Source organism: Terrapene carolina, unplaced genomic scaffold (assembly GCF_002925995.2).
Source record: "Terrapene carolina triunguis isolate 2854851 unplaced genomic scaffold, T_m_triunguis-2.0 Scaffold236, whole genome shotgun sequence".
Classification (NCBI taxonomy): Eukaryota; Metazoa; Chordata; order Testudines; family Emydidae; genus Terrapene; species Terrapene triunguis.
The window spans coordinates 14,223,977-14,246,159 of record NW_020664587.1 but is presented as its reverse complement, the minus strand read 5'-3'; the positions used below and the strand labels follow the sequence as shown (position 1 = coordinate 14,246,159).

Genomic DNA, 22,183 nt, shown 5'->3' with positions numbered 1-22,183 from the left:
CCAGATGCTGCAAGAAAGCCACTTGCAGCCAGTCCTAAATAGTGCATGAGCTGGTTTAGTGGCAGCCCCTGGTATCTGGGTCACTAACAGTGTCTTACTTCCCTGGGGCTAGCATCTCTGCACATGTCGGGCAAGCCTTGGGGAGCATCCTTTGCAACTTTAAGGAGGCAACTAAACCTTCATGTAAGTGAGAGCCTCCTCCCCCATCTTATTGTTGAAACCATTTCCTTCCAGGTTTTGGCAGCTTGTCAGACTGGGCCTGATTGTCCGTAAATAGTCAATGAACAGCGGCTAGTAAAATGATCTCAAGTCAGTTATTAATGGCCTGACCCAAAGCCCATAGAAGTCAGTGGAAAGACTCCCAGGGACTTCAGTTGAATTTGGATCAGGCCCTAAGCAGGACCCTGAGAATGTGTTGACCACGGGCTTGGAGCATTCCAGTTGTGGATATGACACTTAGAAGTTGGGTGAAGGTTAATGACCCTTTGGACCCTAGCATTTTCCAGTGAACTGCTACCCCAGCAAATGCTCAGAAGGATCTATGTAAGTTAGTTTTTGTGTATTTGAAAGCAATAGTGGCTTAAATTGAATGTTCACGGTCCAGTTCCCAAAGAAACCACCATCATAAAAACCTAAGGTGGGCAGTCCCAGCAGAGCAGCCAGCCAAGGACTCATGGAGACTGAATTGTCTTCCTACTCCTTGGGGTTGGTCTTTGATGTTCAGGGTTGACCATTGTGTAAATACATGCCCTGCTCTCATGCATGCTTTGCCTAATCTATGGTTAAATAGAGAGCTTCTGATTCCTGGGTTATTAGTCCAGCACCACTGCCTCCCACCCAGCAAAGCACTTAAGCATGTGCTTAACTTGGAGCATATGATTAGGTCCTGTTGAAATCACAAGTAAATTCACTCTCTCACTCACACACATGCGTGCACGCGTGCGTGCATACACACACACACACACACACACACACACAGCATTTATTATTTAAAACAATAACTAATAAAAATGTAGTGGCTCTTTGCTGTCACCATACTAGCTGTGTGTGTCCTGAGAAAAAGCACTCTCTGTAGCATTGGTAATAAGGTGGAAAGAGGTTACAGGAAAGTGTAATAAAACTGTAGCAAATTTCTTTGGGGGATTTGCACACGGCATTAGCAGCTTTCAAATGCATTAGCTATTTTACCTTGGGTTAAATTAGTGTTTGTTTTCTCCTGAATAGAATAAATATAATCATATTAGTTACCTTTCTTTTTCTATGGCTTGAACCTAATGTTATTGAAGTAATAGAAATACCATGGCAAGCACTTTTATATATATAATTTGATCTCTCCATCCTATTAGGCTAAGCCTTCTTTTGTAACCATTCTTATTGCAGTTAATTGTGTCTATGCATTGTACGGGCTTCCCATTCTTTTCTGTTGTAAAGACTGTGTCATGTTTACATGTGTTGTCTTGTATCAAGTCACTGTAAGAATATTTGCATTAAGACTAGCTCAGCTAGTTGGCGAAGGGGATGTGAAACTTTCATTTCTAGTTCTCAGGTCACAGTCCAGTCCAGCTCAGTAGTGAGTGTGAAAGCCATTTCCATCAAATGTCTGTCCAATAGCCATAGGTTATTGTACATGTGACCACATCACTAAACCATCCCCCCCATAATGGACAATATTTAGCTCCTGGGTTGGGTGTGTAACCAGGAAGGCCATGGACTGCTCACTGAACATCACTTCTCATGCCTGAGGGTATGTCTACAATGCAGTAATTTATGACTGCAGTATTTTCAGATATACCTAGGCTAGCTTTGATCCAGGTCGCTCAAATAACAATAGCAGTGAAGTCACAGCAATAAAGGCCTGCTCGGTACCTGGCCCCACTCTCGAGTGGCTAGCCCATGCTGCCATGGCTTCACTGCTATTGTTATTCCAGCTAGCTGGATCAAAGTAGATATGTCTACAGGTGCTGCCGTCACATCTCTGATTGTGGTGGAGACGTATCCTGAAGCACAATGGCAAGGCAGTTACCACTTCATCTACTAGGTCTTTTTTGGATTGAGAGAGGCTAGGAATGAAAAGAGCTATATAAACACCAAGTTTTGCTACATATTAAAAAAAAATTGCCAAAGGCCAGGACCTGGAATATCTATTTTAAATATCTGAGGGTATTGAGCACAACTCTTATTTTGAAGTCACCAGTACAAATCTTTTTGCAAGAAGATGAGCAGGGTCTTAGGAGGCTCTGTATCAGTGACAGCTGTCTGGCTAATAGCTAGAATAGCCCTGGACACCTATTAAAACAAATTCTTCTCCAGGAGTAAGAGTCTCTTCCTTTTTTCTCCTGAATGGGCCTGGGTGGGGATCCACCTCTGCTGGGTCCATTTTAGAAGTATTATTGCAGCAGGATTTTTTCCTCCTAGTTATACATATAACATCCCCACCTGTTGGTACCCGGACAGGCATTAAGAAATATTAGCAGCAGATGGCCTGTTTTCAACTTCATCACTGGTATGCATTTCTCCTGCAGCAGAATGCGATACTGCTCTTTTAGGGACTGTGCCACTGGATATGTAGAGTGTTTGTGTATTAAGAGAGATTTTAGAGTTTTCCAGAATTTTTGAACTTCAAAGTTTAGGGTCAGGTTAAGTTTTGAGAAAGTTTCTTGGTTGATTTAAAACTGGGCTATAGCACCACTATTCTCAAGGTTGAGGTTCACTTCCTGTTTAACAGCTGATTTCTGTAAGTGCTCTAAATCTATATACAATCCAAAATCTTTCACCCGTCACAGCAGAAAATCCTTGTTGCATCTTTTGAGTTTTTGTCTGTGAATGGAGTTAAGAGTTGCATTTATGGGAGCAAAATCCACTGTGAGAATGAAGTATTAGAAGTAAACTGGACCGTTTCCTTTAACACGCATGTGTGGTGAGGGAGGGGATGTGTACACAAAGTGTGTTAAATTAAACAAGAAATCTTTAGCATCCAGACTTCACCTTGTTACTGTGAAGCCATTTAATAATTTCAGAATTTTTTTTTATATTTGGAGATATACTTATCTCCTAGAACTGGAAGGGACCTTGAAAGGTCATTGAGTCCAGCCCCCTGCCTTCACTAGCAGGACCAAGTACTGATTTTGCCCCAACTCCCTAAGTGGCCCCCTCAAGGATTGAACTCACAACCCAGAGTTTAGCAGGCCAATGCTCAAACCACTGAGCTATCCCTCCCCTCAGTAGGCACGTAAATAAATTAATTAGATTCATTTTAATGAAACAGTTTGGTATGAGGGGTCCAATAATGAGTAGGCTGAGGGGGAGTGAATTAATTTTGAAACATTTTGTAAGTCAGGAAAATAAATTGCAGAGAAAATAGGTAAGGCCAGATCCTTAGCTAGTGTAAAGTGGTGTATCTCCTTTACACCGCTATATACCAGCTCAGACTCTGGTTTATAATTTTATTTTAAATGAGCTGGGGAGACCAAATCTGTGTCACTTTAAAAATAAAAAATGAAGAACAATGTAATTCTTTTGCAAAAAGTATTGATTGTTTTTAGCCAGCAAATTTATCCGGGAGCAGACCGTAATTAAAGTTGATGGCCATGGCTGATTTTTGTGCTGCTCTGTGGAAGTACTGTCATCTTTCAAGGGAATGCAACCAGAAAAAGAGTGCAAACCTAATGATAAAAGAACTTGGTGTCACTTCCAGCACCAGCTTTTGTAAGGGATACCAGCAGATGCACTCAAAGGCTGGAAACTGTCTAGGAAGGACTGAGCACTCAAGTATTGGAAAGTAGAGGCTGGATCCTCAGATGGTGAAGCTCCATTTATGTAAACAGGGAGATGGTGAGAGCTTGAAGTCAGTAGAGTTCTGACCAATTTACAGCAATGGAGGGTCTGGCCCTAGAGGTGGGTCTAGGATGCAAAATTCAGAGGAGAAATTGAAATCAATGGGAGATCTGCCAATGACTTCAGCGGGGCCAGGATTTCACCTGAGATCTGTAAGGCTGGAATCGGAAAACAGAGCTGCCTGCCTCTGCCTCAGTGAATGCCCTAGAGCAAGTCACATATGGACTGTTTTCTCTAAAGATGTTGAGCTCCTGTTAGCTTCATTTGGATTTGTGGGTGCTTAGCATCTCTGAAGATCAGACCAGTAACTTCTTGATGCTTCTGTTTCCCTGTCTATAAAGGGAGAAAGTAATTTAATTCCTTTCTTTCGCAGGGCGATGGGATGAGGGAGCCAGAAGACTCTGTTCATGTGTGTAAAATGCTTTGTGGTCCTTGGATAGCTGGTGCTATTGAAAGGCATTGCTGTTAGTCTTATCGGTGTATTTTTTTTTCTTAGTGCTGCAACAGGCAGGAGTCCCGTGCTCAATGGCAGTTCAAGTGTTAATATCCAGGGACTGTCAAAGACTTAAGCTCAGTCTGAGCACCCAGTATTACATCACGCTCCCTAGGAGAACTCCAGGTTGATTCATTTCTCTTTCGGAATGATGGAGTTGTATTTAGGGATGCTTGTTTTGTCCTCCCCATTTCCTGGCTTTTACTCTTGAACAACTTGACCTAATTATCTGTTGTCTTTCTGGTCCATCATGATGAAATTGCTCTGATATCACAGGTTAATGAGGTGAATGTTAGAGATTCTCACTGCATGCTTAACCATAAGAGGGTGAATATCCTAAAGTACAGTGTTCAAAATTAATGACCGTTCCCTCAAGATGATTTGAGTAGAAGTTTGGCTGAAAAGGTAAAAGTAAAGATGAAGTGAATAATAATAAATAATGCACTAAGATAGGAAGAGCATCTGAAATATGGCCTCTTGCCTACAGAAAGGATAGATTAATGTGCAGGTAGAGATACCGTATCCAACCTAATGCTATCCTTCCTTGCATTGTGACTGTCATGTTTCATAAATTAAGCCTGGTCCATCTGGGCTAAAATTTGCCTCGGAGACTTTAGGGAGCTGGTGGGCGGTCTGACCAGCCCAGCACACAGCAGTGATGTGCTCACCTCTGATTTGCTCCGTGACTCTGGGCATGAGTAATGAGTCAAACAGAAAACTTGCAACACCAAAGCAAAGCAGTTCCCTTGCTCTCCAGGGCACACCCTATTGTTAAACCCCTTGCTGGGTCACATGACAGGCAGGTACCCTTAACCCTTTACTGGCTACTTCACAGAGGCCTTTAGGGAAGACCATCTGGTGCTTCAGAAAGTAGTATTGATTATTTAAAGAGCAGGTGCTCTTCTTTCTGAGTCAGTGATTAACCCACTGTGGAGCGAGGGAGTGCTGTGCTGCTGGGATCTTGCAGAAAAGACAGATCCTCCTGACTGTTCATAGTAGTTTGAGATCTGATGGTACTCCTCACAAGAGGAAGAGGTGTTAGTTACATCCCAGCTGCAGTAAGTACAGTCGGCCAGCCTCTGTTTGCCTGCAATTTCAACGGGTTTCAGGGCCCAGGGTAGCGAAAAGACTAACTAAAACTCTGGGATGAAGACCCCGGTAAACAGTTTTGCTCCTCTGGCACAGTGGAACTCTACAATAAGGCTGACACTCACCTGTGCGGGATGCAGGGCTTTCTAGGGTGTGGCCCAAGACTGGAATGAACTCACCCAGGGACCATCACAAATCTCACCAGCTTCTGCTCGAAGTGGAGGCACATTTCTTTGACCTTGCCTTCTCTAACAAACATTGTGTGTGTGTGTGTGTGTGTGTGTGTGTACACACACGCGCACCTAACTACACAGACGTTGTCCCCTGGTGGAAGGATAAGAGAACAAACAGGTTTTAATCATGTTGCTTAATGCACTACTAGAAGGCGTCTCAAATGCTACGGTGAGAACCTCTATAGAATAGAATAGACATTTTTCACTGCCTGTTAAGAGCAGCAGCTTTCTGTTGCGCTAGTCAAACATCTGCCACAATCCGCACCAGATACACAAGGGGCTAAAAGGCATTGCTCTCCTAGGTGGTGAGGCAAGGAGTGGAAATCCACACTGAAGAATGCTGGATTGGAGGTTCACATGCCAGCCACCACTGGTAAATTGACTGCCGAGTGGAACCACTGGAACGTAGTGTAACACCAACAGACCCTGGTAGTTGGCGGGTGGGATCGAACCTGAGGCCACTGGAGCTAGATGCATGAGCCTCTACTGCATGAGCTAAAAGCCATACAGCCCTTAGCTACGGCTGTAGAGCAGACTCATTAATCTCCAAGTGGTTTCAGTGCCACTGGAGGTGACAGAGCACCACACCCAGGAGGTGTGTGCATTACAATAGCACGGGGACTTTGCAAACCAGACCACGCAAGCCCTTTGTCAATGTTCTTTTTCCAAGGGTGCAAGAGAAATTTTGTGTTTAATGTACAAGAGTAACACGAGGATTTCTTTAGGCGCTCTCGCGCTCTGGACATGCCCATTTAAATGAAGGATTCAGAATCCCCGAGGGACCCTAAGTGAGAGCAGTGGCTATAAACGGAAGTCCATTAAAGGCCTCATCCTGAAGATACAAACCTGTTAGAAAATGAGAGGCTTTGTTAAGAGGTTCATTATGGCCCTTGCATGAGGGAAAGCTTTGCACAATTCCTATCGAATTTGCAATTTACCAAATGAAATGGGGTTTCTTGTGTTTAATTTATTCAGCACAAAGGCTGGCAGCTCAGACAATCTCTTCTTTGATTGCCAGCTTTTAATTACATGTGTTGCAGCCCTGCTTGAATGGGATACTAAGCATGAGGAGGCATTAATTCTAGGTGTGCCTGTGTAAAATGCAGGGGTCTGGGACTGCAAGGGCTCTTGCATGTAGGAACATGGGGCGAGACAGATAGACTGCTGGTTTGCCTCAGAGGAAGGTGCAAGAAACCACAGAGGGGCCAGTTATATAATAACCTGTCTACAGGGAAGGTTTCTTTATAGTCCCCATTAGTTCTTAAGAGATCTGGGTTCAATTCCCAGCTCTGTCACAGACATATTTTGTGACCGTGGGCAAATCATTTCAGCTCCCAGTGCCTCAGTTCCCAGTCTGTAAAACAGGGACAAAGATCTGCCTTTCTCCGCTCCTTTATCTGTCTTTCCTATTTGGAGCTCAATTCACAAAAAGGTTTCAACTTGGGTTAATTCTTCCTATTCAGAACATCACTTACGCATATGCTTGAAGTTGAGCATGTGCTTAAGTCCCGTTGATTTACAACAAAACACTTACTTACGTGCTGTCCTAAATAGGGTTGCTTTCTTGAATTGGAGTCTTTGGGACAGGGTCTCTCTTACCAACTGTTTGCACGGCACCTACACAATGTGTTCATAATCTCATCAGAGGCCTTTGGGAGCTACCATAATACAAATTAATAATAATATAATCCCAGTAATTTGGGGGTGCTTGTGCGTAAATTGGCATTTGTCTGGAAATACTCTCCTTCTAGTATTCTACTGCTTCTGATTCACATTTTGACATTTTATTGATTTAGAGGAAAAAATGGAAACTAAGTAAAACGGGAATCGGGTATTATAAATGGATAATGGTGCCTGAGAGCCGGAGATTAATCAATGCGGTATGCATACAGTAATACTGATCATGCTGATCAAGGAATGGCTGAGTGAACGGTATAAATATTTAATGACTAAATCCAATGTAAAATACAAGAATGGAATTAAAAAAACAAGTAAAATAGTTTAGAGCAGGGGACCACACTTCATTGAGTTTGCTTAAAAGGCAAATGTTTGGGGGCATTAACCTTTCTGAAGTATGTAAGAAAGGATGCCGATGCGCTGTATTTAACTTGGAGAATTCCATTCCAGTTAAGGGAAATTGCTTTAATGCTGTGGCTATAAACAATGTTAGAAGGTTTCTGGGATGAAATCTGTGAAAGTCTTTGCCCCTCTTCTGACTTTAACAAATAGATTTTTCACAGGCCAGTTTTGTAAGCCGCTGAGTAGTTCCTGGAAAACACTGGGGTCCTAATTCTCTTCTTGCTCACACCAGTGTAAATCTGGAATAAACACACTCAAGTTAAGAGGCTTACGCCGGTTGTGACTCCATTAACTTCAAAGGAGTAGTTGCCGGTTGTTTATAGTAGCATTACAGAAGCAGTTAAGTGCTCCAACTGAGATCAGCAACTGCTTCTGCTAACTGTTCTACATACATGTAATCGGAGGCACATCCTGCCCCTCTAAATAGACAAGACATTAAACAGTAAAGGAGGTATGATTATCTTCACTTTGCAGATGGGAAACTGAGACATAAAGATTAAGTGACTTGCCGAAGGTCACATAAGGAGTGGAACAGAACCCAGTGTCGAAGGCTAGTGCTGTTAACCACAAGAGCATCCTTCTTCCCCAGGACGTAACTCCTGATTCACCCCATTAGGAGTGAGACTAGAATCAGATCCTGAGTGTCCTTTACTCTGGTTGACATAGTGGGAGTTGAGGGTGCCCAACACCTGACAGGATGTGCTCAGCACTGGGCTGGCTCTGGTACATGCTAACAGGTTGTTTTGCAGGAGCAGCACCTAGTGTTGCATTCCAAATGGTGGTTTGCAATTTCCGGGTTTCCTGTCTTAGGCACTTGTGTTTAGGTATGACATAAATTGCAATGTCTGAAAAGACGGCCCTCACAGCACTGGAGTGAAGCATTGTCTTAGGAAATCAATGAGGATCAAGCTGACTTGGGGTTGTTTTTTTTCCCCCTCCCACCCGGAATCACTGAACATGAGAGCAATAAAATAACAGATGTAAAAATCCACTTCTGCTCAAACCAAAACCATCACGTGACTTTGCCCCTTCCCCCCTTCTTTCCCCCTCCCCCCCGTTTCACCTTGCTTCCAGAACAATTATTCAGTCTTTTCTAAGCCTCAGCACTTTGAACATCATTTTCTCATCCACACCCTGGTCTGAATGCTCCCTGTATTAAAAAGAGGGTTTAATTTAGAATGAGCACTGTACCTCCGTGAGTGAGTAATGTTGGGTTTTTTTAAATAGGTAACCAGCTAGTCATCCAAAAACCTTAGAATTTCCAGTTAACATGTCACCATATTCAGGAAGCTGAATACTTAATCAGGTGATTCATGTCTCCTGATGATGCTGGCAGGAAAAACTTGGGAATGGTTAAAAAGGCTTCAAAGTTGCTAGTCGTCTTCTTTTTCAGATACGATCCAGAAAGGCACAGTAGCAAGGATCCAAAATAGACTTTCATTTATTCCAGTGACTCACTGAGCTATTAGAAATGCAATCATTTATTGGGCTAATGGCAGGGGTTGGAAATTCATTGTGCATCATATAGTAGAAATGTGTCTTTGGGAACGCAGAAAGGAGAAAAAGTCATAATTTATTGTCTGGATAGCTCCGTGTGGTTAAGCCTCTAGAATTCGCTTTCCCCTTTATTAATAGACAATAGCCCTGCGTTGTGTGTCAGATAGGGGTGCTCTATGGGTTATATACCAAACACAACCCTGAAAAGTTAAGGAATGAAAATCTAAGGCTAATCACAGTACAATCCCTCAAATCCCCATCTAGCACAAGACTGTACACTGCTGAATATGTGCCACCGCCTTAAACTCTGCCCCGTGCCAGTCTAGCAGCATCTCTGCTCCCAAATTCCATCTACCAGAAACAGAACCGGCTTCCTTCTGCACAGTTCAGTGAAACACCCCGCACTCCACTTTGGAGAAGGAATTGCTAGATGGCCTAGCATCCTGGCCTCTAGATGCTACCTCAATACAAATGCTAAACCATATAATTATTGAAAGACGTTTTGGGTCCAGATCCTCCCCTGGTGTAAAGCGGCATAGGTCTAGTGAAATCTATGGAGCTATGTTGATTCACACCCGCTGAGCATCTGGCCTCTTTGCATCTGAGATTTTGTGTCTGTAATCCACGGCATTTGCACTCAGGGCCCGTGCAGCTGCTTCCGTTCAATACGTGTTTAATTGTAATTAATTATTCCAGTATCAATTAACCATTAATGCTTCCTAGTGATTATTTGAAACCTGTGGGATCCCATCCTTAGGGTGAAAAATGAGTTATTAACTGCTGACGAGGAACACGTTTCCCATTAAATACATGGCTCCAGTCCGTCATTTGTTTTTCAGAGGATTCTCCCCCCTCCTTTCTTGTTAATATTATTTGTCCACTCCAGTGCTGCGGTTCTAAGTATTTGCTTGTAATTTGACACCCCCTCCCGCCCTGGTGTGTGTGGGAAGGGCGTTGTTGTAGCCTTATTTGTCCCAGGATATTAGACCAGCTTCTGTTGGTGAGAGAGACAACATTCCTGTGTCCTAAACCTTAACCTCAGATCTCTGTATCTCCAAGTTTAGGGGAAGTTCGGATCCAGATTCAAGTTCACTGCTAGCGCCAACCTTTGTTATAATGAACCGAATCAGAACCGTGCATCCAGGATCACCCAGAACGTAACACAGTGGATCGGACCTTAGTCTGGTACAAACAAAAATTTGTTTAGTGATACAAAGACATGAAAGGCTTGATCCAAAACCCAGGGAAGCCAGTGGAAAGATTTTCATCAATTTAGGCTTTGGATCAGGCCCAAAGTTTGTACAAAAACACTTCATGCCATGTAAGCTTTAACACCCAGGAAGGTTATAATTAACGACAGCACCCATAGACAAAATGTCTCTGTATATCCTGTAGAGATTTCCCTTCTTTGGGTCGTATGTGGAGCACAGTGCACATGTAGAACTTCAAGTTATATTTTTTATGCAATTAAAGTAATTATAAGATGAGGCCTTCAGGTTCTTGAGCCAGTTTCCATGAGTGAATCCCTATTTAACTGGAACCAATTAAAAAACTCACTTTAATTGCTTAACTACACTTTATGTGGTGTTGAAAAAGCAATTTGGTGGTGGGGTTTAAAATGCTCCTCGCCTGTTGGGAAGTTAATGTGGTCAGAAACCCTAATGAGAGTGGGGATTATTATTCTTTTTGCTTTAAAGAAGAGAGACAAAATAGGAAGAATTCTTCTGCTAATGTGCAGAATCCAGATATAATGCTACCAGCTTTTCCTTACCACAGCTTAATAAAGTGGATCAGCTGACTCGTTAGCAAAAAAAAAATGGTGGGCGGGAGAGGGTATGAACCAATGGCTTTGTGATGCTCACACTTCATTAATTGCATGTCTTTGTATGTATACATGCACACATGTGCACACATGCATATCCCCACACAAGCAGTACCCAGCCCAGCTGTGCAACACTCACTCACATTGAATCGTACCTTGGTACACACCCAGCCTTATAGTGATCTCAGTGGCTCTATTCATGTAGCAAAGTACTGTCATCTTTAGTGATAGCAGTCCAGCGGTTGTGGATAGCCAGAGATGTGGGATCAATTCTTGTTCTGTCACAAACATCTTATGTCATCCTGAGCAAGTCACTTAGCCTCTCTGTGCCTCGGTTCCTCATCTGTAAAATAGGGACAATAGCACTGACCGATTGTTCAGGGTTTTGTGAGGATAAATTCACTAAAGATTGGGAGGTGCTCAGATCCTCCAGTGGCTATATAAGCACATTAAATAGATAGACCGGCCCTTCGGGGTGTCCTTAAATTCTAGCTTTAGATGTAGACGCTTTTTGAGGAAGGCTGTCTCTTCACTGTGTGTGCGGGTATGGCGCCGAGCACTTGGAAGCCTTAATCCCTGATTGGTGCTCCTGCAGTACAAAGACTGGGGGATGCTAATGACCATCAATAGCTGTGATCGGGCATAATGCTGCTGGAGGCCATCCCGCTGTGATGCAACATTTTAAATTAAAAGTCTAATTCAGTTTAGAAAATAAAAATGAAGTTGACGGGGGGAGATTAAGGAGGAAGTTTTGAGAAGTGGCAGATTGTTGCACTGGCACCTCAGAGAATACAAAGGATTTAAGCAGGTGCTTAACCTTAAGCAAATGCATAGTTCCATTGAAGTCAGGGTTTGATGCTCAGATTCTGCAGTGATTAATGCCTTCAAAATCCTGTAGATGGATTAGGCAGATGTCACGCGGTGTTGATGAGTTCCATGCATGAAATATATAGTGCTCGATTCTTCCAACCCACGTCTTGTGAAATCGTTTGCACCAGTGTGAGGTGCAAAAAAAACACTGCCATTCTGGTTTACTAGCATTTTGCACTCGTATAAATAGCTACACAGGGGTGAGACAAAAGGGAATCTAGCCCGTTTTTAAAGTACATTTGCAGAATGATAATTTACTAGGATGGACTCAATGGTAGATTTCGAGCATTTAACTTTACATACACAGGTCAAGTTGTCTGACCGTTGATTCAGAATACACAATAACATTATAGCCTCTGGGTTAAGACAAGGATTAAGTTTAATTGTGTTGCTATTGTAGCCATCCATAGTAACTTTCTCAAAATTGGTAATAAACAGCCAATGTTTGATCTCAGCCAAAAGAGGATTATGTTTGAACTTATTTGTTTAGAAAAGTTTTAAATGAAATTGGTTCAGCTCTCTTGGAGTTATTCATGGGTGGGAAAATGCCATATGTGATCCATTTCTATAACATCCCATGTCGCAAAGGGCTTTGCAAAGATCAAATCTAAATAAGCAATAGATAAATGACCAGGAACAATCTTAAGAATTAGTATAAGAGAAACATTTTAAATTGTGTTTCACAATTGCCTGGAGTTGCGCCACCTGGGTGGATATAGGTTGAAGGTTAAACTTTGTTTAAAGGCTGTACAGTAGGTGGCAGAGAAGTGTTAGCTATGCAGTAGACTCATCTTGGCTGCTTCATTAACACATAGAACAGGGATGTATTGAAGTTCACCATCATTAGTAAATGTACTGCAAAATATCATCCCAGCAGCTTGCTGTTTTCCAGAAGGAAAGATACAAGTTGTCATAGAGGTGTTACATTGGTGTGGGATTTCTTATGTTGCTTTGGCTATCTGGTCTGTTATTGGAAGGGTTGGCTATAAAATTTGCAGCCTCTCTGAGAAAGGAATTGATTTATTCAGATTCTTTCCCTCTCGTCCAGAACAGAACTGGTGTTAGAATACTGATATTTTTTAAATAAATGGCTTAGTCCTATAATAAAATATTTTAAATGGGCTTCGGTTAAAGTAATTGGATTCTGTAATAGCTGATATCATGGCAATGTTGTTTGCACTGCTCTAGTAAAGACTGTTAATACTACTATTATAAACCCCAGTTTTCAAGGATGCTTCTTGCATATGACTTTTATGTAAACATTTGTTCCAGGCTGAGACATGGCACATGACAACTTAGCCAAGAGTTGGTTTTTTTTAATGTTCCTGCAATGTATTAAAGCAATCCATTTATCATTAAACAAGGAGTTGGGGGTGTAGGTGGCTCAATGGGTTGTTAATGGGATATGGTGCTTTCCACCTGTAGTTTTAGGGCTCCAGTCTTCTCCAGGTTGGTGCGGATTGCACGTTATCACTGCTCAACAGCTGTTCGGTGGCCTTAGTGAAGTCAGCTGGTGGACCTGGCTGGCTCATTTCTTTACAAGAAGTAGCCTTCCTCGCACCTGCCCTCCCTCTCCCCTCAATTAAAATCAGCACTCTTGTTAGTCGGAACCAAATGACATTGAAGTCAAATTAACCTCGTCTGCCCTAGAAGCAGCTCGTGTTGAGGTATGTTGGCTGAGTAACTTCCTCCGCCACTCCCACACTGCCAGAGGTGCACAGCTAACACCAAACAAGCCAGGCTCCTTAGCTCCGAGGACATGAACAGAGGCTCCCTAGTGAAGGATCCTTGCCCTCCCCAAACATGCTCAGTTCTTGGTCACCTGCACTCCTTGTCCTAAAAACAAGAGAGAGAGAGGGAGACATAGTCAGTTATGAATATAACCCTTCTAATTGAGAGAGAGAAAAAATCCCTAGGACCTTTCACAGGAAAGGCAGATGGTTTTTTTTTTAATTTTTTACAGTGGGATCAAAGAGCAGTCCTGAATGGTTTAATGACTTTCCTCTTTGGTTTCACACTGTATCATCCTGCGTTCAGCAGAAGTTGAAAGGCCCAGAAAGGAGAGCAAGTGGTAACTCGCCAGTGGGTGGCTCTAGATCAGGATTCGAGACTGGGCCCGGCATTTCTTCTGTCTCATTCATCAACTAAGAATGCCTCTTAGAAGCTTTCCAGCTTGCTCTTCTGCTGTGGCTCCTGGGCTGTTCCTTTGAAATGGGGATGCTTTTCCTTTGACTTCCCCTTCTGGAATGCATGCTGAACTGTTTGGGGTGCTGCCCCTGCACGAGTCCTTGAGGTGGAAGATGGTAAACTATGCAGGAAAATACTGTCTATGTATTTTCATTCCATTTTCTTCAGAGTGGGGCAGGATGCCCTGAGTGTGGAACAGTTCCTGGCAAGCCCCTGCATGGGTGACATCTGAAGGGCAGCTTTCTGGTTAAGTTCACAGAAGACCATTTCCAGCCACATGCATTTGACTATCGCTGGTTGATTTTCTTACAGGTTTACGGGAATGAATCTGCCCGCCCCAGTAATCAGCAGTAAAAACTGGCTGCGACTTCACTTTACGTCGGACGGCAACCACAGGCAGAAGGGGTTCAGTGCCCAGTATCAAGGTAACTGCTTATTGACCATTTTGAATCATTAATCAACGTTTTTTAACATCCTTCCTTTCAGCTCTAGGGAAAGATGCTTTAGCATCAAAACTACACTCAACAGGCTAGCTCAGGTGCTTCCTTCCTCTTCCACGTTTTTCAGCCTAGAGGGCCACCCTGGCAGCTTGCTAGGAGCACGAGGGCTGCATCTCCCTGGAAAATAAATGTGCATATGTCTAAAAAAAATAGAAGCACACATCCGTTTGCTCTGTTTGCACTTGCCTCTGGCCTGGGCGCATTCTCTTTTTGTCAATAGCAAACAGCAAGTTAATCAGTTCTGTTTCCTTACCCTGAAGATGTAGGGAGAGTGTGTCGGCAGGATGCGTTTTCTACTCACGGTGCAGTTGGGTACCTAATTTACCTCGCTAAGTGTCCATCTAAGTGAGTCTTTCTGTAATGATCCTATCGATTTGCTTTCTGCTTGACTTGGGGCAAATCTACGCTACCGTGTTACGTCGGCGCAGCTGCATCAGTGCAGCTGGGCCACCGTCGCACGTCTGGTGAAGATGCAGTATGCCAACGGGAGAGCGCTCTCCCATGTTATTACTCCACCTCAAGGAGAGGCGGAAGCTATGTCAGCGGCAGACGCTCTCTCGCCAGCTTAGCGCTGGTATGGACAGAACTTAGGTCGATGTAACTTGCGTCGCTCAGGGGGGTGTCTTTTTCATACCCTGGAGCGATGAAAGTTACATTGACTCAAGTGTCGTGTAGACCAGCCCTCAGTCAGAATGTCAGAGCCCAGATTTATTTTGACTGATCCTGATTTAGATCTCACACTGGTTAAATCAAAAGTACCTGTATTGAAGGCGGTGGAGTTGCAAACTGGTACAATGGAGATGAGAATTAAAACCGTTGTGTTGAAGGCCTGATTTAAATGTTGGTGGTGGTAAGTCTCTCTGCCTGCTATAGAGCTACTAAGCTCCAAAGCTCCATTGGGGGGTATGATGGACAACTCACTTATCCAGCCAAAGCAACGTGAGTTTTGTGGACATGATGTCCTGCTGTCTTTGGCTAGTGCGCTGAGTGTGTGGGACTATCTCTAGTAGCATGTGGAGGCTGTGGAGAGCTTTAAAAATGTGTAGGGGATGTCAAATGTGTAGGGGATGTCCCCCTCTAGTGGCTGATCCACATAGAGGATATCAGCCTGTTATCGCTGCCAAATTCAGTTCATGTGGCAGAGGTTGATGCTGAAGGTCCTGGGTTCAAATCCTGATAATGAGCCAGGGTTGGGGACTGTTACAGGAGGCCAACATGGACTGCAGTTTAGCACTGGGATGTAAAGAGCACTGTCCACTTGTGCTTTGGAAGGAGATGGTGTTTTGTCTTCTTTACAAAAAGATGCCTGATGAGTTGAGCATTTTTGTTTTGTTTAAATCATAGCACAGAGCAGGGATCTGTATGAAAAATAATCCTTGGGGGTGCAGTGTTCAGCCCTGTTCAGAGGAACAGCTCAAGGCCCCTATGCTACTTGTGGCCCACTTAAACTTTATTTTGAAGGCTTAAGTGGGATTTAAGTGACATACAGGGTTTCTGTAGAGGGCTGAATTTCACCGGGAGTTTCTTAGGGTGTTACTGAGTGGGAATAGGTTGGGTCCAGTGGTTAGGGATGTAGCCTAGGATTTCAGACCCAACTCCAAGTCCCCTCTTTGCCACGGACTTCCTGTGTGACCTTTGGCAAGTCACTTAGTCTCTCTGTGCCTCAATTCCCTGATCAGTAAAATGGGATAAGAGCACTGCCCTGCCTCAGAAAGGTGTCGTGAGGGTAAATTAAAGATTGGGATGCACTCCGATACTACGGTGATGGGCCCAGTTAAGTACCCGAGATAAACAGAGTAAAACTGAGCACTATAGCAGCAGCCTAACAGGATCACCTAAGGTGCTACAGCGAAAGGGCAGAATTAATAGTTAAGAACATGCTATTATTACTTTGCACTGCAGGGTGCTTTATGGTTATTACTATGCAGGAATATGCACCATAAAAAAAATCAATGAGATAAATAAATGGGGAGAGAGGCGGTTCCCACTCTTAAACATCTCCAAGGCATAGGCACACAGTAAGCAGGAAACTTGCTGAGATATATCCAAATGGCACCCTCCCAAATCTTCTGAGGTTTTCCCATTGCTGCTAAGCAAGTGACATGCCACGCCCTCGGTGATGAAGGGCTTGCCTGACGTAAGGAGCAAAAGAGGTGGTTATACAACTCTACCCATTTGTCTCTAAGGCAATGATCATCTCCAACAGACCACCTGTGACCTTGGCTTAAACCAAGGGGAGCTGCTTGTGACCGGATCCCCAGGGTTCAACCTGGATCTGTGGGACTGCTGTGCCCCCTTAACTCTCCAGCCTGGGCTGTCTCTCACAAAGCTAGGCCAGTGACAAGCAGCATACTCCTCCAGGTGGTGTGATCACTCAGCCATGAGCATGTGGAGACCCATACCCAGCTAAATTGCATGAATGCTCTCTAAGCCACTCATGAATTATACAGAGACGGACACCAGCAAATCACCCCAGCTTTGCACCCCAGCAATATACCATCTCACACTGCTCAAGACTCCCTTGGACAGTGCAAGCTCATTAATTAGTTCGCCACTCCCAACAAAGGGCAGTGGACGTACAACAGCCCTTGTTAACCTGAACTGAGATTTCCCCAAGCACCTCAACCAAAAACATGCCGTTTTAGATAAAATACAAAAGAGATTTATTAACTATGGAAAGATAGTTTTTCAGTGATTATAAGTGGTAGGCATAGAGATCAAAGTTGGTTACGTAAGGAATAAAAAAGAATAGAATTTAGACTGCAATTCTAACTTTAACAGGCTAAGTAAGATTTGAATCAAGCAGCTTTTTTCATCCTAATAGATGTTACGGGCAGCTCATAGTTCTTAATACACAGGCTGGCTTTCCCTCTCAGCCTGGGACCAATCTCCCCAGTTCCAAGTCTTTGTCTTCCAGGCGATCTTCCAGAGGTTGAGATGGGGGAGGAGAGAGGCCAAGTGGTGATGTCATCGACCCTCAGTTATACTTTCTCTCCAGGTGCTAGAAAGATCCTTGCTGTGACATGGGTGTTCGGCATCCCCCACTGCGTGCGTGTCGTCTCTGAGAAGTGGATTCTTCTTGATGGGCCATCAACACCTGTCTGGCTAGGGATAGTTGCTCCTCTGTTGCCACTGGCTGTGGGGGTCTCCCACTTACCACATATTTCAGTAACAATCCTATAGCAATACTTCATAACGTCCATACAATGATGGTACGTGCAATTCAACAGGATATTTGTGTTCAACAGATCAAGACGCTTGAAATGATACCTCACAAGGCATGCATTGTACAGAACAAATCATAATCATCTCACAGTGGTGAATATGGGAGTTCCAGGGTGCTACTTTGAGGTACAGAGTATCACACTGCTCACTTCGCCCCCACGGGGACATACTGCTGTTAGGCCTCAATTCAGGAAATCATCTATATTTAGGAAATCACTTGCTTAACTATAAACATGCTTAATTCCTCTTGAAGCGAACTGGACTTGTATACATGCTTAAAGTGTTTAAGGATTTTCTTGAATAAGAATGGATTTAAGCATGTGCCTTCTAGTATCGGGGCCTTTGTTACAATCTCAGTCTGAGGTTTTCAAAGTACTGAATGGAGATGAATGAGTCAAAGCCCACAGTCCTGCTTCGTTATTACCTCCTTTTGTACAGAAGGGAAACTGAGGCACAGAGTGGTTAAGATCCATACTTAAGGCCGCAGAGGGGCGATAGATCCCAGATGCCCTGATTCCCAGTCCCATGATACAGATACACGGAAAATCCTTCCCTTCATATAGCTCCAGAAATCACTCTAGTGGCCTTAATTTGGGCCTTGTTTTATAAATCATTTTTCAGTTCCTCCCCCCGTTGCATAGTCACAGTTTTAAATCAAAAAGTTCTGCCGAAGCTTTTCGTTTCTAACATAAACTATTGCACACCATTGATGGCTCTTGATCTGACATTTTCCTTCCACAGTCATGATTGCTGCTTTCTATTAAAACACCTGTCTGAATCATGCCTTTTTTCTTAAATAGAAAAGTAACGATTAATGTTATAATTTCCTCTGATTAGATAAATGTCAGGGGGTTCTAATCTAGTGAGCTCCTCGGAAAACGTTTTGTTGGATATAATGAGCTCTGCGTTTGTGTGTCAAGCGCTTAAAAGATTAACTTAAAAAAACCTTCACAAAATGGCAATGAGGCAGGACCTCGATTGAGGTGGTGGAGCGCATCCCATCTGCTGCACGTGTCATGCTCTAAAGGTGCATTTGTGCTACGAATTCAGCACAGGAGCCATTAGTATTAATGGGGCTTGGTGAGTGGGCATTTTTATCCTCTGTGTGGAACCTGGAGATTTTGCTATGGGTGCTTCAGTGAATTGAGAAATCAATGCGTGGAATATGTGACCAAAATTACAGTCAGGTAAATGTGCTCTGGGAACCCAGAACACACATCAGGATCGCTTGGGTTGGGTTTTTGCTACAAACTCTATACTAGCGGTGATGGCACATTTAGATTCCTTTGGAAGGTTTGTGTTGTAGGTGGGGCCGCTCCATAGCGCTCCCTGCAGGGCCACACGTGGTACTGCAGGCACTCCCCACTTTAGGCCACAAGTTCTGGCTACCTGCCACAAGCTTGGCATCAGTCTCTACACAGTTAAATAAAAATAACAAACTCAAAATTTCTCCCTTTGCACTTTTTAAATAAACAAACAAAAACTCAAAGGTTAAGTGCTTCGTTTGCAGCACTTGAAGACAAGGCCTGAGCTGGCCCTAAGGTTTTGGGCTAGCCATGAGGTGCTGCTTCTCTAGCCAAAGCTCACCCAGTACTCTCCCTGAGAAAAAGCAGGCAAGCCCTTTTAACTGTCCGACTGGCGCCCAATTGGTCAGTGTCTCCTCCTGGCCCTTCTAGGCCTCTGGAGGATTAAGTTGTTGGTAGCCTGGCCTGAGCAGCTGAGTGTCAGGACCCCAGTACTTCCAGCAGGGGGCAAAGAAGGTCTCTGTCCATTTGTGATGTAATTCTCTCTCTATGTCAGGAGTCAGCAACCTTTCAGAAGAAGTGTGCCGAGTCTTCATTTATTCACTCTAATTTAAGGTTTCGCGTGCCAGTCATACATTTTAACGTTTTTAGAAGGTCTCTTTCTATAAGTCTATAATATATAACTAAACTATTGTTGTATGTAAAGTAAATAAGGTTTTAAAAATGTTTAAGAAGCTTCATTTAAAATTGCAGAGCCCCCCGGACCGGTGGCCAGGACCCGAGCAGTGTGAGTGCCACTGAAAATCAGCTCGCGTGCTGCCTTTGGCACTCGTGCCATAGGTTGCCTACCCCTGCTCTATGTAGTCAGATAATCTCTCTCGAGATTATCTTTCAATGTGTCTATGGGTTGGTTTTACACATTTTTTGAACCAGTATAATTATTATTGATTTAGAAACTGAAATAGTTAAGATGAAGTGTTACATTCTCCTAGTCTAGATGCAGCTGTACCAGAATAAAGGTGCTTATATCACTGCACACCTATCCCATCTGTCATACATAGCTTCAGTTTCTAAACCAATTTAGTAATAGTGGCACAAAACTGTGTGTAGACCAGCCCCTCGACATGGAAAGAGAGTTTGTCTAGCTATGTAGCCAGAGAGAGAGAGAGTTATATTTGATTCCCTTGAAATAGTTCTGAACGTTTGGTGGAAGCTAGTTTAGAGTTTGTAGTTAGAGCTGGGTGGGAAACAGTATTTCCTGTCCACAGTGGGATGAAACCAAGACTTTGCCATATTTATTTATTTATTTGACAGGGATCCCCACTCCCAGCTAGCCAAGAGCCCAGTGATGATGGCATCTGGGATGCACAAGACATGGGCAAACCAGGTTCAAGTCTGTTCTCTAGAACAGCGAGCTGGACCCAGATCTCCCTTATCCTAACAGAGTGCCTTAACCCCGGGGCTATTGGCTATTCTGGGGTAGGTCTCTCTCTCACTGCTTTGGAGCAGAAATTCTCCCCTTGATCTGAGAAACCTTCCCATTGAAAGTGACTCTTTTGCGGGAAACGTTTGGGTTTTGATGAATTGGCATTTTTCGATGAAAAACCGTTTTGTCAAAAAAAAAAAAAAATTCCAAGCAGCTCTATTTGTAACACTCTCTCTCGATAAAATCTATCTCTACGTAGCTGGCTAACCCAGCTAGGTTTTTGTTCTATACTCATCATCTGAACTCCATACAAATAATAAAAGAAACATAGGATCTCAGATGCTGTCTGCCCTGCAGGAACTCTGATCCTCCTTGTAGTTTTTCATGAATAGCACATGGGATTCACAGGCCCAACATCTGATGGCATGACCCTTGGCAGTTTTACCTGAACTTCACTTGGAGTTATTGAGTTCATTGCAGCGTGAATCCCATGCATGGTCAGAACTGAAGAAATCATTGATGTGTGAACCTCTGTGAAGGGAATTTGAGGATTTTCACACATCTCCCGTTCTCGGAAATGTGCAAATTTTCATACTTTGGATCATAGATAATTTAGTTTTAATAATGTCCAGTCCTCTCATGTGACCCTCCCACACAAATTCCTGCTACCCACTCTTGTTCTTCCACAATCTTATCAACCTCAAGCATTCAGAATCAGGCCCCCAAAATCATGAGATGGCTTAATAGTCCTGAGAATTAGAAAAAAAAAATTGTAAATTTTGCGATCTCTTTATTTACTTTCCATTTGCAGTGTTGTTGTAGTTGTGTAGCTCCCAGGATATTAGAGAGACAAGCTGAGTGAGGTAATGGCTTTTATTGGCTCAACTTCTGTTGGTGAAAGATACCAGCTTTGAGCTTACACAGAGCTCTACTTAAGGTCCTGAAAGCTTGGCCCTTCCACAAACAGAAGTTCCTCCAATAAAATAAATTACCTCACTCATCTTGTCCCTCTTATTTGCTTTCTGATTTTTGTGCCTTTAAGGGTCACATTTTCAATATTTTTTTTGGCAACTGTGCGAGCTGGAAACTTACTTTATTTTTTCAATCAAAAGTAGAGATTCCCACATATTCACATGACTCCAGGAGCTAAGGCTTTCAGAAAAAAACACAGAATATCCTGAGACTCGTAGTAAGGTCATGATAGCTGGACACACTGCTTCCAGCCTGGTTTTCATTGTAGAGTTAGTTCCATCCTATTAATAAAGACCTCAAACTGTGCAAAGATCCCATCTTTGTCCTTTTTTTAATGAGTTAGTGAAACCATCTTCCACCCTAGTGGGGCCTCAGAAGACTGTACCTCATCCTCTTTAAAAAAAGAAAAGAAAAAGTATAAGGTGGTTTTAACACAAATATTAAAGATACATAAATACGTGCAAAATAGGATATGTCATCAACCCACATGACGCGCACAGCAAATAGTTTTAATCACCAGAGATGCAAACTGAGCAGAGGATTGCTGTAGTTCCAGGCTCAGGTTTTGAAATGCATAGATTTTATTTGTTGTCTGTTTTCCAAGGGTAGGGATGTAACTTATTAGCATCTGTGATGCCCCCTCTCTGTGACTGTCATCTGCATTTTCAGATTATCTATGACAGTGTTTCCCAAACTTGGGACGCCGCTTGTG

General features: G+C 43.3%; 1 protein-coding gene across 3 annotated transcripts in view; it reads left to right on the top strand.

Annotated features, from left to right (window-relative positions):
• CSMD2 (CUB and Sushi multiple domains 2) overlaps positions 1-22,183 on the top strand; it is a 376,903-nt gene that overhangs the window by 75,868 nt on the left and 278,852 nt on the right. For all 3 annotated transcript variants that reach the window (XM_026657125.1, XM_026657127.1, XM_026657126.1), the window contains exon 2: positions 14,417-14,529. In XM_026657125.1, coding sequence (XP_026512910.1) covers positions 14,417-14,529 — 113 coding nt within the window. The remainder of the gene's footprint in view (positions 1-14,416; positions 14,530-22,183) is intronic.